The sequence below is a fragment of the Armigeres subalbatus genome, chromosome 3 (genome assembly GCF_024139115.2).
Source record: "Armigeres subalbatus isolate Guangzhou_Male chromosome 3, GZ_Asu_2, whole genome shotgun sequence".
NCBI lineage: Eukaryota > Metazoa > Arthropoda > Insecta > Diptera > Culicidae > Armigeres > Armigeres subalbatus.
Genome location: NC_085141.1, coordinates 113,699,378 through 113,715,787, shown reverse-complemented (window position 1 = coordinate 113,715,787; position 16,410 = coordinate 113,699,378). Strand labels below are relative to the sequence as shown.

The window sequence follows — 16,410 nt, the reverse complement described above, 5'->3', positions numbered from 1 at the left end:
GGTGTTTGCAATATTCAACACTAACGTCTCGACCTGACATTAGCGCGGCAGTCAATACGCTAAGTAAATATCAGAGTTGTGCGACTGATGCTCATTGGGTTGGTTTGAAACGTATTCTTAGATACCTGAAAGGGACTACGGATACAATGATAAAATATGAGAAGAGACCTTACACACACATTGTCAAGGGATATGCGGATGCAGATTTCGCTAATGATCCTGATGATAGAAAATCGGTTTCAGGATATGCTTTCGAATTTTTGGAAGCTTAGTTTCATGGTCAACGAAACGACAACAAACGGTCAGTTTGTCAACATCCGAAGCAGAACTTATTGCACTTTGCACAGCTGTAACTGAAGGAATATGGCTTGTGAAATTCCTCAAAGAATTGGATGTGGGTAGCATTCCATTCATTATTATGGAAGATAATGTTCCATGTATTAGTATCGCGGAGGAACCTCGATCACACCAACGAATGAAACATCTGGACATCAAATACATGTTTATACGGGATCACATCAAGGAAGGAAGATTACAACTAAAATTCATCCGTTCCGAGGATCAACCGGCTGATGCATTCACCAAGGGCCTCCCGAGAGACGCACATCGAAGATTATTGGGACGTCTCAACATCCAAATTGCGGGGAAGTGTTAAAATACGCGAAAATACCGGCGGATTAATTAAAAAACTTTTCGCGAGGTGATCGCGATCGTCGCGGAATATGCGATCACAACAAACAATTTGGATGACAGACTGAATGACGTCTTGTCAAATAAACGTCAGAATATTATCCCCACCCTGGACTTGCATGCAACATCACTAGCAATATTGGATTGCACTACAAATGTTTATGAGTAATCAAAACAAACCAGAATTGGTAGAAGTGTTGCCAGAGTCACTGGAATATACTAGTTGAATTATGAATTATGTTTATATATCAATAATGTAGAATAACTTGTTAATGTAAAATGACGATGGAAACTAATGACCAATATACTCTGAGAACCAACAGAAAATCGTGTTTGATATTCTAATATATTCTACTTTATATATACATCCCATTCAAATCGTACAGTTGTCCTACGTGAAAAATGTTGAAATCCAAAGTATATTAAGCCATTCAAGGAGCAGAATTGAAACAATTTATGAAATCATGTTTATTTATCAAATATATTCGTTTTACAACCATTCCTACGTTTTAAATTGTCTTCCGCATTGGCTCTTGAACTTTGAAAATTTATTCGATTTGTTCTATTAAATCTAGGTTTAAGTTAAATACTTCATGTTAATTCTAGAGAGCATCTGTTTTTTAAACAATTCATGTTGAATAAGTGGAGAATAAATAATTATCATCATTATTTTTCATCATATAAAATGCTTTCCACAAAACCATCACAATCCGAGTTATTCTTCAGCGCTCAGAAGATTTCCATCTAACATGCATTCGACCCTGCTGCGACAGAAAGAGCATGACTGTCAACTACGAAACGAAATGAAAACAGAGAGAATTTTCTCTGTTTTCATAGCAATTTCGATACGAACTTCAAAATGCACGTGCTCAGTCAAATTACTTCGGAATTAGCTATAGTTTAAGGAGGATTATTAAAACAGCAAATATCATTGTTTGAGCATAGGGAGCGAAAAAGCCAAATTTTGAATCACTCGACTGTATATGTGTAAAACCAGAGAAGTCCATAAGACCATTACGGTTGTTTAAAATGCTGAGTTGCAAAGAAATTGGGATAACATCTAAGAACAGGTCGGACCAACTGCCGATGCTAATTGTATCGAGAGGGATTAACAGACCTCATTCGCATATTTAGGTGTCTCTTTGCATATTCCCATCCTATTGTTGAACAAATCATGAAGAATTTGTATCGAAAATATAAAGCGGATAAAAAGACTGAATTTAATATTGCAGTCAAGCTAAATATCAACAACCGTCAAACGAAACTCGACAATGATCTAATACAGAGTTGCTAAGGCTACACTCGTAAAGCTAAACGATGTAGTCCGATCACCCCAAATCATCCAATTAGTGATTTATCGCTCAGGAATCCAGAACGTATTGATGTGCAAATGATTTACACCGAATTTAAATTCATGGGCAGTAAATAGTTTTATGGCTGCGCTATTTTCGAAAGATCACCGTAAACATCCTAGGCGAGCCTCTTGACAACTCGGTCGGAATTTCCTCCATCAGCTGATTCCAAAGAAACCGTCATAAAATTTATCCCACAGCGTGCGCCCCCAAACAACCACAAACGGTCGTCGCCATGAAGTCTTTTCTGGCCGTGACCTTGTTGTTTTCCGTTGCGTTGGGTTAGTTCATGTTGTTGTTGTTGGGAAGTGGGTGCCAGATGCACTCATCGAATCAACATCTAAATCAAGTAATGTAGATGGAGCTGCAGCTGTTTCTAGCATCGCATCGTAATGGCAATATAAAGCCAACGATTCCAAAAGTCGTAAAGTTGTTTTGGCTCGCTTCACATAGGGCAGAATCAACATCCATATCCAGTTGGATGGACCTTTTCGGTTCGGTCGTTCGGATTGATCTAATCGATGTGCAATGCTACTCGGTAAATACGCGATTTATTGCATTTTTTACCATCAAATTAGAAACTTGTTTTCGCAGAAGATATGAAGTTGGAAGGTCTAACGAGAACTAATTTAAAAATTTCTATGAATCTAAAATATTTTTTTGCAAACCAAATTTGTTATTTATCTTACCTCATGACTCAACTTTAAATTACAACCATCGCATTTGCTTTCACGAATAATATTCAGAAACCTATCCACCAACAGATTTGACCTAAATAATCCCTTTTCCACTTGGGAAAACGGCACATGGCTCTCTGAGCCACCACCCGTGGAAAGCACTCCTCTAAACGAGCATTAGAAAACAACAAGTGAACGAACACATATGAGCCCGTCCGGTCCGGTACGGAAAAGTTTTTAATTACGCTCAACCCCAGATGGTTACATCACAACGACGATGGTACGGGCAAGGGGCATCATCAGTGCCATCCAAACTACCACCACGCACCAGTCAGCCCTGTTGTCGCTGGATCTAATGGGCAACATTTCATGGGAACTGAGGTGAAGGTTACTTTGCGGTTGTTTCCCGGAAACCGACCCCGACGGATGGCACCAACGGGAGAAGTTTGATCGGATCGAAAACAACTCATCAATCTTGGCGTGAACTGTTGCAAGTGGGGTTCACTGAGTTTGTTCGCTATGCATTTTTTTACCACGGAATAATGAAAAAGTTCAAACTCAGAACTTAGGTTTTCGTGGATCAATATTTCACCGATATTTGTCAATGTCAAAACAACTTTGCCTTATTAATTTTAAGATGCAAATGCCAGAATTCGCGATATAACAAAATTCTCAATTATTGGCTGTTATATGATGATTCGGTCATCAACATTCCTGTAACCCACGTGGTTCTACTCTACTCCAAGTATAGATCGCACAGTGGGTATACGATGTCGCACGCGACAACTCTCATGGCCGATGGTGTAGTCAGAATTCATAACTTATTCAGCACCTCCACGCGGCATTGATTGTGAAGCTGTTTTTTCCCCTAGACAAACACTCGACAGCGATTCCAGTCAATGAAACTCGGGAACCACTCTCCCTAGTTGGCTTGCTGCATCGGTAAACAGCCAGCCGTCTGCGGATTGTGCTAACGAAAAAATCTTCAAGTGCTAATCGCAGAAGCGGTTCTGCTCCACAGGTTCAGATGATGTGCGCCCACAGCCGCTCGGTTACACAATTTTTCAAACCGTTCATTCCTGAGAGGACCGGCCGAGACCGGTTGAGCTGCTAATCAAATCTAACTGAGAGTTGATTCTAGGTTTGTGGTGCTAGGCGAGCAACCATGTGGTGGCCCCGGGCCGGGTGTTTTTGGGACGGCACGGGTAGACCAAAAAAGTTAAATATGTAATCATTAATAACTGTTCATTGTCTCACGCTGAAAAACATTTGCTTATGATTGTTTTGTAAAAACAAAAAATCTGTTATTATTATTATCGGACGAACATTCTTATTTCTAAGAAAAGCCGAATATCTATTAGAAATATAACATATTGATGCTAACTAACTTGTTTGCTGTATCATGACCATTCGTAGTAAACTTATTGATTTTCAAGACAAGCGGCTCGTGGGATAACGTCCGGCAGGCATCACGAAAACACTGTTCTTCAGGGTGAAAAGTGCCAAAAACAAGCTGCAAGCTCTGCAAAGCGTAAGCAAAATATTGTGATCATTCGAATCTGCAAACATATCAGGTGTTCGCCACAATCAAAATTTGCCAATTCAAATCAATGATTAATTTGTTTGTTTCGTAATAGAAACCTAAATCATATTGTTTAGTGATTGTTTTTCTGTAGAAAAATTTACATCCAACTCTGATTAACACTCTGACAAAATGGCCTTTTCATCACCTATTCAGAAAACAATCATCGCTTGTTATGTATGCGCAAGTTGAAATCATCACTTTGAGCAAAACGAGTTTTCCTTAACGTGAGTAGGTACTTCATGCGACAGTCAATAAACACAGCTAGCAGATGGCATTCCTAAGTTTCAAAAAAATTTCGAGAGCCCCCTGGCAACATTCACCATTGAAAAAGTAATGATTTTCAGCTACCGAAAAACGTCATGGAAGCAAAAAAGCATGTTGGTGGCAGATCTTAGAGAACAATACACCACGCGTCCGCAGCTCTCTTTCTGCACTCAACCGGCGATTGTTGGATTATCTAACAGTTCTGTATAATCAATCTAACAAAACCCGTATAAGAACTGGGCATATGCGAAATTGTTAGATTCTTATACAAAAAATGTAAGCTATCAAACAAATATTGTTAGAAAAACTTACAAAATTGTTAGATGCTTATACAATACTTGTATAAAAATCTAACATTTTGGCATATGCTCAGTTCTTCTACAGGTTTTGGTAGATTCTTATGCAGAATTGTTAGAAAAGCTAAAATCCACCGGTTGGGTCTGGTATGCCAAAAATCTGTAAAAATATGTAAGCGTATACACGTTTGAAGCTTTTACCGCAGAAGGCATTTTGCTCTCTGAAGGAAGCTCCACATGCATGCTATCAAATGGACCAGCATGTCATTGTCATATCGCCACAACTTTCTTCATGGATAAGCTCTTACAATGTCTTCACTTGTCACAAAACCAGTTTAGTACTATTCCATTTAATTTCACCTCGTTGTAATCTTTTCAGATACGTGGCGGAATTAACTGTAATACATAGTTCTAAGCTCATCTTATAACAGTTGACTGACAATGCCTGAATAGTTCAATGCTCTAATATGGAATCCGAGACATGAAAGCGAATTGACATAAATGTCATTTGAATAACATTTTGGCTTTCACGCTTCAGATTACAATTTTCAGCAAAAGTTCGAGGCACATTTCAGCGCTATATGAGTTCATACCTTACGGGTTAATACGTAGCGTATGAACACCCAAAAAATCTGACAATTATTGTATAAAATCTTGCTGTAAGCATTTTATACAGATATTGTATTAAAATAATACAAATCTGTAAGATTTCAATACAACAATTGTATTAAAATCTTCCGAAATTGTAAATGCCAAATTATTATACAGTTTCTGTAAGGTTCTTATGCAGAACTGTATTAAAATCTGCCATCCGATGGTTTGGTAAAGAAATTCAACAAATGAATGCAAACGACATTTTACAACACCGTCACAACCACAATGTTTACAGATTCTAGTTAAAGATTTCCAAAAGGAACTACCAAATTTCCCCACATTACACAGTGGGAAAATTCGAGGAGAAAAACGGATGTTTTATATCCGCCAAGGTTAGTTGACCCAAAAATGTGTTCCTGACGGAAAAATTCAGATAAATCCTTTGGAGGCACGGGACTGACACTTGTATACCTCCACCACGGTTTGTTTCGTAGTCAACATTGAAAATTCCGCACTGACAGCCATAAGGATAATCACGAGAAGAAAAGAGATAGATGCGATACACACTGACAGTTCCATAAACGAAAAGCAGAAGAAACTACGAAAACACAACCAAAACATCAGACCCCCGTTTGAAGGTCATTTCGAGGGTTGGAAATTCTAGTTGTTTATTTTGTGGTCTGTTTTGCCCCATTTCGCCCCGTTTTGATTTGACCCATTTTCATGAGTCTATTGGTATATAACTTCATAGGCCCCCGCGCCTTCTATCAAAAGTTCAATTTGGAGTGATCTTTTAACAAAAACAAATAATATTTTCTCTTTTTCGACAGAATGTATGCATGCTTTAAAATCAAGAAAGGGAAAATGCAGGCAGAAAGAATGATGTTTTCTCTTGCATTCTACTTGAAACATGCATTCCTTGGAAGAAAGGACCATATATTTCCTTGCCTGAATTGAAAGAAGGAACTATATCCTTTCTTGCCTTATGACGGGCAAATGCATTCTTTGGAAGAAGTAATCCTATTTTCCTTTGCCTATTGTCTTGAAAATGCATTCTTTGAGGATGGAAGCATACAATTCCACGACTTATACAGGACAAAGTGTGCTTACAATAAGATGATTGATCTCCTTTAGTATTACCTTCATTGAATTTTCCTTTTTCGTATAATAAATAAAATAGTTTTTGCTAATGATCACTTTCAATTTTCATATTCGCATTTCCGATATTTTTGTACTTGGTTTTTAGTAACATATCCTTACCCAGAGGCAAAAAGACGATAAGTGAAAAAAGGTAAATAGCATAACATTTTCGTTGACACTACCAATGCACCTACGAGACATAATTGTTATGTACATTCTCTAATTCACTTCACAAAAACAGCATTGCTCATATAATGTTCAAATGACAATAATTATAAAGAATTGAACATATTTGGCATTAGTCCATAAATCAGTGATAACACAACTTGTATGTCAAACGGTTTATGCCAAATAACATATCATCGGACTAAGATGGAAGAGGTTTGGAAATCCATTTTGGGTTCAAGCGGCTGCTGGAACATGAGGAGTGTAGGGAAAGTTATTTAGAAGGAAATTAAATTGGACCTGGGATTGGGAACCAACCACCTCCAGCAAGGATAGGCGAAATAGTAGCCTTAGGACCCCCAAGTCAGTTTAATCCGACACAATTCATGAGGAATCTTCAACAAGAAAGAATTCTGTCACGAATTCTCAAACAAGTTTTGTGTTAATTTGAGAAAAAAATCTTGTAACTCGTATTACATGGAGTTACATCGGCATCTTCATCGAGGAATTCCGGTAATTAGATATCTACTTTGTTGGAATTGCTATTAAGGCATCAATTTCTTGAAGAAACATGTTCTTGATTTTTCTTCGTTTCTCCAAATCCACTAACCCCACCTTGTAACTCGTAGTACATGGAGCCATAATTCAATCCACTTCAGAGTTGGATTTTATTGACCCAACTATGTGCAGAAGTATCTCAAGCCACCGAAAAATCCTTTTCAGATTCGGATTTGACTTGATCCGAATAGACCCGGCGATTTGGTCCACCTTCCAGCCCATTCCAGTATTTTGCGCTTGATAATGGCGGCGTGAGTTTCTTCGAGTTTAACATTCATGAAATATAAAACGTTTTGACAATTTTCCTACTTTCCTCGTTTAATTGATCAACTCTGAGTATGTACAAACACAGCTGATCTCAAGACGAATCGATTAGTGAGAAAGTTTTGCAAATCGGTCCATCCGTTCGTGAGTTATATCGTCTCAAAGCGAATGCTAACTCATTTTTATATATAGAAGAAAGAAGAAGAAGAAGATTGGAACTCAAATGGTTTGCCTTGAACCAAAACAAATTACACAGTAAATAACCAAACGTCAACCAATTTACGCTAAACCTGGTACCTAAATTATGTTTAGTTTTTTTTTCAATTGTTTGAATAATGAAATAATCAATTCGACATATTTTAGGTTTGTATCGGTCTGAGTGAAGGAACAAGAATCAAATCACTGCCATTTCGTCATTTTTGTCGTATTGGCCTGGTTTTATCACTGTTCTGCTCGTACGGATCCCAGAATTCAGAATACATGTTGGGACTTGTGATGTGGTCCTCCTATCCGGAGTTATTCCGGTGGGTCACTGGGTCAGATGCAGTAAATTTGACCACAACTTCCTTTTTTGGCTTTATACGTCCAATAAAATGTTGCTTTGCTCAATTCATATCATTTCGGTAGATTTGTATGTGGAGATTATGTCAAACACAAAAATCATGGTGACAACTGTTCCAGAATTGGCCAACACCGTGGTTTCTTTGAACTGACCCTTCGGAAACCGGCCCAAAATGGACAGTTCAATATTTTTGCTCCATACTAGCAATATGGGTATCAAACTTCAGCATTCTGGAAGACTAGCGGAATCATGACATCCAGATATGATTCTGAGGATATTGGCCACACTGGGGCCAGTTCCAAGGCCCTTGGGAAGCCTCCAGGGGCACTAAAATCGGCCATTTTCAAAATATCACAAACTATGGCAAAATGGGTATCAAACTTTAGCATTTTGGAAGACGAATGGAATTATGACATCGAAATATGAAGCATCTTATAAGAAAACGTATTTAACTACAATGCCTTTGTTGGGGTAGTAATTAGTACTGTGAAACTGGCAACACTGTTCAAGGTTAAATAAATCAGTATGAACTCAAAGTTGGTGTGAAACGAACCTGCCTCTGGCAAATCGCGATTCGTGCACTAAAATGTAAGTAGTTTTAAGTAATATTGTATGAAAATATGCTAAAATAAATTTATCATATACAGCATTGAAGCTGCTCACAAAAAGCTGCTTTCAATAGGTGTTTCAATCGCGCCAAAGGTGGCATACTCAACAGCCTTCATTTCATTGTATAATTAAATTATAAAATAAATAAAAAATACAAGAAAGGTAAAAACGTAGTCAATTCTTAAAGTTTGCACTTTTGTAATAATTTTAGCTGTGCTGGTTATGTCAAATATATTTATTTCCCAGGAAAATAGGATCTGTTGAATCTGTTAGGGAAGCAAGAGCAGCCGAAAAACAATTCCACCGCAGGAAGAAAAAAACAGTTAAGATCAAATGATTAGTGAGGGCAGGAAAGAATGGAGAACGAAATGCGGAGGTTATATGGAACTATCAATAAAGTGTGGAGGAAGACAGCGCCAGCTACCGCCATGTTCAATGACCAAGAAAGAAATTTGCTGACAGATAAGAACGAGGTGGCTGCCAGATGGAAGCCATACTTCGAGACTTTGTGAAACTGCAGAAGTGCCGTTTGGATCTCCAGTTGCCTTACGAGCAAAGGAGTAGGATCGCCAATCCGGAGATAGCGAGATCGATTGCCTGCTGGACAAAGTTATCAGAAAAACTAATTCTTATTATTAACATTTACACTCTAAGCTTGACGTACTAAAAGTTCCGTTAAATCCAACGCAATTTTGTTGAAAATAGGATAACCTCAAAAAATTAAGTAAAAGATGCTTTTCGTTTTCTGTTGAACATTTCCAACAAAACACTGAAGACGTTTTCTAAAAGAAAATTAAATACGTATTTATCGACTCGGAATGGGGTGACGAGCTCGGTGGTCTAGTGGCTACCGCTTCTGCCTTATAAGCAGGAGGTCGTGGATTCAATTCCAGGCTCGTACCTTACATACTTTGTATTTCTATCTTAGTTCTTTCTGTGTTTCACGTTCTACCAAAATGATTCCTACTGTTATAACCTGCCACACAAACCCAAAACCTCCCGTGACATCTATGAGAGGTCGTAGAGCTCTCTACATCTTTCTTAAGTAGGTGTCCAACAAACCATCCTTCCCCTTCCTCAGCATACGCAAGGACGTGGCCGGGACAAATGCTAATGCTAAACGATTGCCATGTTACAAGCATTTTAATAAAGTGGTATTTTTTACACAAATTTTGAGTAGACCCGTTTTTAACCCTCAAACTGTCGGGACGAATATGGACAACTTCAAACAGCTCGTTCTCGATCAATTGTCAACCAAAATGCAAGCGGTTTCAACTGTGACCAAGGGGAATAGTAGTTCCAGAAAGTAACGGGTCTTTCAGACGGGGGAATTTTGAAGTGTGGTCATAAGTCATTTTTTGAGCACATGCTACGTATTTTGAAATTTTGAGCGTCATAGCAGTGTTTTAGTATGAGTAATTAAAGGTCAATGTGAATGGTTGACAACAATAGTCATACAGACATAAATTGGCTTCCGGATGACCACCGAAACCCAGAAACCCAGGAAAACATAGAACCACAGAATGAATGGGTCTTCCGACGCCTCAAACTTCTCAGCATCTCACGAGAAATAAAGAAAACGCCATAGTTTCATGGTAGAGTGAAATTAGTCACGCAATGGCAACAGAACAGGTTCTGCAAAGCCGGAGTTTCGGGTACAAAATGCCAACATCAAAGTACGAAACAAATGAGTTTTCCGACACCTCAAACTTATCAAAATCTCGTTAGAAATCGTGGTGTCGGGTGTCGAGGTGTCGGAAGACTGACTTGATTTGAAGTTCTATATTGGCTTTTTTACCGGAAATTACGGGTTCTCGGAACCTGTAGCGTGGCCTTCGCATGGTCAGTTTTAACCTACCACGAAACTATGGCATTTTCTAGATTACTAGGGTAACCGTACCCTTAGTGGAAGTAGCACCAATAGTGGAGGTAGTGGGGTTTCAATGAGATTTATCATAAATATACCGATTAATTATTTTGGAGCGTCTCATAATAAATATACCGTTTATGATGGTTTGAGTTGATGCGTCGTGCTTTAAACATCCTGTTAAATGCAACTTATTCTAAGATATCGCTAGAAAAACTATTGAAAACAATGATTTTCCTTAATTAAATTGACTTCCTTGCACCTATAGTGGGCAACTGTACCAATTGTGGTTAGTCCCGTTAGAAATCCATTGATAGCACCACTATGGGAACCAAAATTAATTTTTACCGCCACTAAAGGAACAGTGTACCCATTAGTGGTGGAAGCAATATTTGGTAATTGTTTATGTTAGATGACATCAATCTCATTTTTGTCACCATCTCGTCCAGGTCTCTGCACTCGACCACTGCTTCCTGCGTTAGAGCTCTTACGTTACCGTCACTGCCCAATGAGTTGGCAATGAGCTCCCGGAAGGCCGAGCTCTTGATCGTGGGATCCTTCTTCAGCTCATTTAATAGTTTATCTATTGGCTAAGATATTAAAGCTGTAAATTTCCCATAATTAACATTTTTTTTTAAATATTTTCGTTTGTAGATCTACTAATACCTCCACTATTGGTACCGTTACCCTATAGCTTTGCGAGCATCAGATAACATTTTTGCGCAGATCTCCGATCAAAAAAGAGAGAAAACATTGTTAACTGGGCGTGCTTGAAAAAGATCTTGTAATTGCTATTGTATACTTAGCTTCTCAGGGTCTAGCAATCCGTGGTCACAATGATGATGCAACTTATTTCATAAATTTGTTGAATTTGCGCTGTGAAAATGCAGGGGGCTGAAATCTCGATTGAAACGCGAATCGTATACTTGGTGTAGCCATGTTATCCAAAACGAAATTCTCGTCCTTTACTTCGGTAACTCCTTGAGTTGATAAAATTAGCTGTTTACTATGCTATTATGTGCGGCAAGACCTGGCAGATATTCCATGGAAGGAACATTTTTCATTTTGCATCCGTTTTGGCAGAAATAATTCGGAAGCCATTGTTTCTAGGAAGTGAAATGTAAAACATCCGCCACGCTTTATTCCTTCATTAAGGATTGATTGATTTGACGCTGTCCAGCTGTAGAGGGCAGTGTTATGACCAAGCAAGGAATAAGGCTGGTGGCCAAAATTAAGTGCAAGCTAACATTCTTGATAATGAAAGGAGATCTTTGTTTGTCCATTGCTTGACTCATTCTTTCAGTGGCGCAAGACCCCATAAAGACTATTCCTGAACTTCGTCAGGGATTCACCAAAACAGCTCGCGATATTCCAGTCTATTAAATCAAAAGATTCCATCAAACTTCGAACTTTGTGCCCAACAGAATGGACAGACAAATTCGTGTATATGTCATCTGTTTTATCAAACTATTCCGTTTTGGTTGAATTTTTCACGATTTTGACCGAAAGTGATGTTTCTGATTCTGGTGCAAGATCTGCCGAGTTTTTGAGAAATTCGACTTTTATGTTCTGCAACACGTGAGCGGTCATTTTCGGGACTTCGAGACTGAAGACATACTTGCGCCCACCATGGGACAACAGCGGCTGAATTCTGTGGCCATATTGCACTTCCACAAGGACATGGCGCAAAAACTGGACATGGATGAAGTTATGAGTGACTTTACTTCACGAAATAGTCAGAAAAAAAATGCTTTTTCATGATAAGAAAATTATTTTAAGCTTTTAGTAGAATGAATTTAGTTGTCATAAGACGTACTATTCCATTTAATTCCACTACATAAAGTAAAAAGTGGAGTTCAATATGTAATTCACAAATGTAGTATTGAAAAATGTTAGTTTTCGTTTTTACTCAATGAATTTTCTGAAATTGGCTCTTCACAATCTTAACCCTTTGGAACGTGGGCGGCCATGGATCGCTCAATGCTGTGTAGCGCTAGCAATGATTTTTCCCTAGTGCGGTACAAAACATAACAATGCGCGTACTCGAGTGTTAAACCAATATTATGAGTAATTCGATTCATGTAATTCTGTAGTTATTCTTCATAGAAAAAAATACAAAAGAACGTTTGGAAAATATTTTAAAAATACATCTTAGCAAGTGGAATGAAAAAATCGGCTGAATTATAAACATTTGAGGAAATTTCGCAGAAATTTTTACAGTGTACGGATCTTTATCCGCAGAAGAGGAAACTATAATTTTGATGAAAGGACTTAGGTCAGTTATCAGCAATATCAACCAAAATTTATTGTAGTAAAACGATGCGTAGTTGCATTGAAGTGATTTATACGAATGCTGCATAGGACGCCCGTGGCTAAGCCAACAATATAATGAAATCTCAACAGTAAAATGGTAAATTTGTGTGATATTGAAAATCTATAAGCGTATACTAGCGTCTTTAAACGTGGAATAAAAAGTTGATTATGCAGAAATCTTACCTGTACCTTTTCAATATAATATTTTTCTTTCTTTTGATGGCAAAGTCTTTTCTTATCCTATAATAATATCTTAATAACTATATACAGTGCGGATAAACAGTATTTTTAAAGCAAAAATAAAACCAAAAGCCAAATCGTGCAGTTTTAGGTGCCAATTATATTTGTTTCATAAAACCATTCTCATTTTTTAACATAACCAAGCATAACTTTAAACGTAAATAGTGATCGACTTCAACCTAGCTCTAAAACAAGCAACAAGCTAAAATAATTGGGGAATCATAATTAGAAACACACACACATATATAAGCAAAGGGATTACTTTTTTCGAGGTTAGATACAATCTAATCTAATAAGGGGAAGAACAGAAATTTGCAATTTTTTTCTCGATTCATCTGGATTCATCGCGGTTCGACTCTCAGTTCCTGCTTACACACACACACACACGCATTCCCTTCTCGCTGCGATGAATGCCCATTGAAGTTAGTCCTATTGCTCTCTCCTGTTCTAAATTACCAAAACATGGTTCTACTGTAAGTACATCGATCTGTCTCATCCGGTGTGTTCCGATTCAGAAGGAGGTAGTTTGAAAACGTGTAAATGCGGATGTAATCTCATTGGACAACAATAACAATAGGATTGTATGTGCTTCACCGCACCCCTACTGCGTTTACAACCAATTCGGTCCGATTGTTCGTTGATGCTGCCCGCGTTGATTTGTTGTTGCTCAAGTGTCGCTCTGTTTGTGTATGTGTGCGCGTATTTGTATTCGACAATACTTGAGTGGAGCAGCCCAATCAAACCAGTGTTGCAGACCGTGGTAGTACAGTGTTGCCAGATTTGTGTGTCTGTATGTGTGTGTGCGCGCGGTCACAGGCGCGGTTTTTAGTAAGCGTGTGATTTTACAAACAAACTGGCGGTGGCGGCGTACGAGGGAATCGAACCGGCGACGTATTTTGCTTGGCATGCCAATCCATTAGCCTGAAAATGCGAGGGTCTTTTTAGCAAACAAAAACAAAAGAAAACAAAGCCAATTCGGATTGGGGGCGGTTTGGTGAGATTTTGAGGATGCGGTTAGGAATGAGGTGAGAAATTTTATGGAGAAGCATGGTTAAAATTATTAGTGGAAATCTGGATAAAAGGAATAGTTGAAGTGAGCTTGCAAAGGAAAATTTCATTAGAAATTAGAATTAGATTTTTTTGGGTTGTAGTCAACATGTTGAACAAGCCAATTATAAAAGCGGTATAACTGTGTCATTATTCCATCCACCAACACAAATCCGACATCAATTACCTCCATTAAGAACCACATTTTATATCATCGTTACCAAATAAATCATCAAACCCGAAGCAGTTTCCCGAAACGAGCCGTTGCTGGTAGGCAACAACCTTCATCAGACTATAGTACACAGCTCTCGTTCTGTTTAGATTGGGGTACAAGCTCCCAATTATAAAATCCGGATTCTACACAAATGGATCTTCAACGACCACGCTGGTTAGCATACGCGCTGTGTCGCAAAGTAAACTTGAAATCAGCTGCTACCGTATAGGATTGATATCCATCTTCTACATAAATCTTCGATTACCTTCAAGGATTGAAAAGTAATAAATATGGTAAACGAAACGCGGTATTCTCATTATTTTTAACGAAAAAAGGTTAGAAAGAACATTTGGAGTCACTTTCACATGTATTGAAGTGTTTAGGCTTACGAATATCGAAGCACCACGGTATAGAGTCAATACGTTTAGCAATTAGGGTGATAACCATATTAGCATGCAAGATTTTTAAAATTCAACTAAAAAGAACAACAGTCGGAATAGGTCTAGTTACCATTTTCTTTTTCAAACGGTCTCAATTAAATTCAAATTTTGGGATAGAAAAATTTGAAAATTTTATTGGTTGCCGCAAAAGCAAACACAGCATTTTTCATGTTCAAACACGGTTGGTATGTAAATTCCAATGTTTCTCACCCTAGATAAAAAAAGAAACAACGACTTTGACCGAGATTTCGGATTCCGTGAACTTGACAAGTTGTGTGGCTGTGCAGTGCCGTGAGGTGCGAGCCGACGTTACTCAACGCTGTTAACTGTGATACAATTTCGTTTGCAAAAGCTGCACCGGAGGAAATCACGCAACTCAACGTTGCGTTGGTGCGACGGGGTTAGGATGGCGGACCGGGCGGGTATTGATATTATGCAGGAGAAATGAAATGAAACTGCGGGATAATAAATGGAACGAAAATACGAGTAAATGGAAAATAAACAACGCAGTTATTATGAACATGGGCTCATTCAAGGTTTGGGAACCATTCTCGGGAAGTACTTGCTGCGAGCTGGCGGTTATTATTACGCAAGAAGGAAGTATAACGATGACAAACTGTGCAGGCAAAACACTAACTAGGTATATGTTGCTCTTCGTCTCTGCGTGGGGCGTGGGATTTTCATTAAATGTATTATGTGGGTGATGCGGTTGGTTGATTGTTCAAGAGCGGCATATGAGGCAAAGGTCTGTTTTAAATATAAATAATAATTCAATTTTGAACTAAAATACCCAATCTGCCGGAATCAACGTTTTTTTTAACCCCAAATGACTCCATAGACAAAGAATTGAGTTTCATGTGAACAAATTTTTCATGACGATTTTTTTTCAATAAATAATGAAAGCAAATTCCAAAGTAAAAATTAAGGAATCGAGGAAAACATTTTCCGTGGAAAACTGGAGAATGGAGATGCAAAAAAATTTTCAGTGTAAATGGGAAAGAATTTAGTCGAAATTGAAAAAAAATCTTATGCAAATTCGAAATAATTTTCCAAGAAAATTCATAAACAAATTCAGAGGAAATTAAAAAAAAAAAATATTATGAAAATTAAAAGAATTTGAATAAAATGGAATATTTTGCGTGGTGAAAAGAAAAAAAATCAAAACAAATTTTTGACTTTTCGAGAGAATTTTCTAAAAAAATCTGAAGGAAACTAGAAAGAATTTAGTTTAGAAAATAGCAAATCGAATCGTTCGAACTCGGAGGAATTTTCCGAGGAAAATCGAAGGAATTTCCCGAGGAAATTCGAAGTAATTTCCCGAGGTACTTCGAAGGAATTTCCCAAAGAAAAACCAAAGGAATTTCTCGAGGAACTTCGAAGGTATTTCCTTGAGGAAGTTCGAAGGAATTTCCTTGAGGAAGTTCGAAGGAATTTCCTTGAGGAAGTTCGAAGGAATTTCCCAAAGAAAAACCAAAGCAATTTCTCGAGGTACTTCGAAGGAATTTCCTTGAGGAAATTCGAAGGAATTTCCTT

General features: G+C 38.0%; 1 protein-coding gene and 1 long non-coding RNA gene across 5 annotated transcripts in view; one reads left to right on the top strand and one right to left on the bottom strand.

The window, feature by feature from the left end:
• The window catches only part of LOC134220953 (fructose-bisphosphate aldolase-like), a 68,892-nt gene that overhangs the window by 14,403 nt on the left and 38,079 nt on the right, over positions 1–16,410 (bottom strand). For 2 of the 4 annotated variants that reach the window (XM_062700111.1, XM_062700112.1), the window contains one exon: positions 13,257–14,097. The exons of 1 other annotated variant lie outside the window; for it this stretch is intronic. In XM_062700111.1, the coding sequence (XP_062556095.1) occupies positions 14,002–14,097 (96 nt within the window). In that variant the 3' untranslated portion in view covers positions 13,257–14,001. Of the gene's footprint in view, positions 1–13,256; positions 14,098–16,410 lie in introns of those variants that run through there. One more of the 4 variants, XM_062700114.1, reaches the window with a different exon arrangement.
• LOC134225153 (uncharacterized) lies at positions 8,667–9,790 on the top strand. Its single transcript, XR_009983180.1, has 3 exons — positions 8,667–8,735; positions 8,795–8,918; positions 9,003–9,790. It is a non-coding gene; the product is annotated as an uncharacterized LOC134225153 (long non-coding RNA).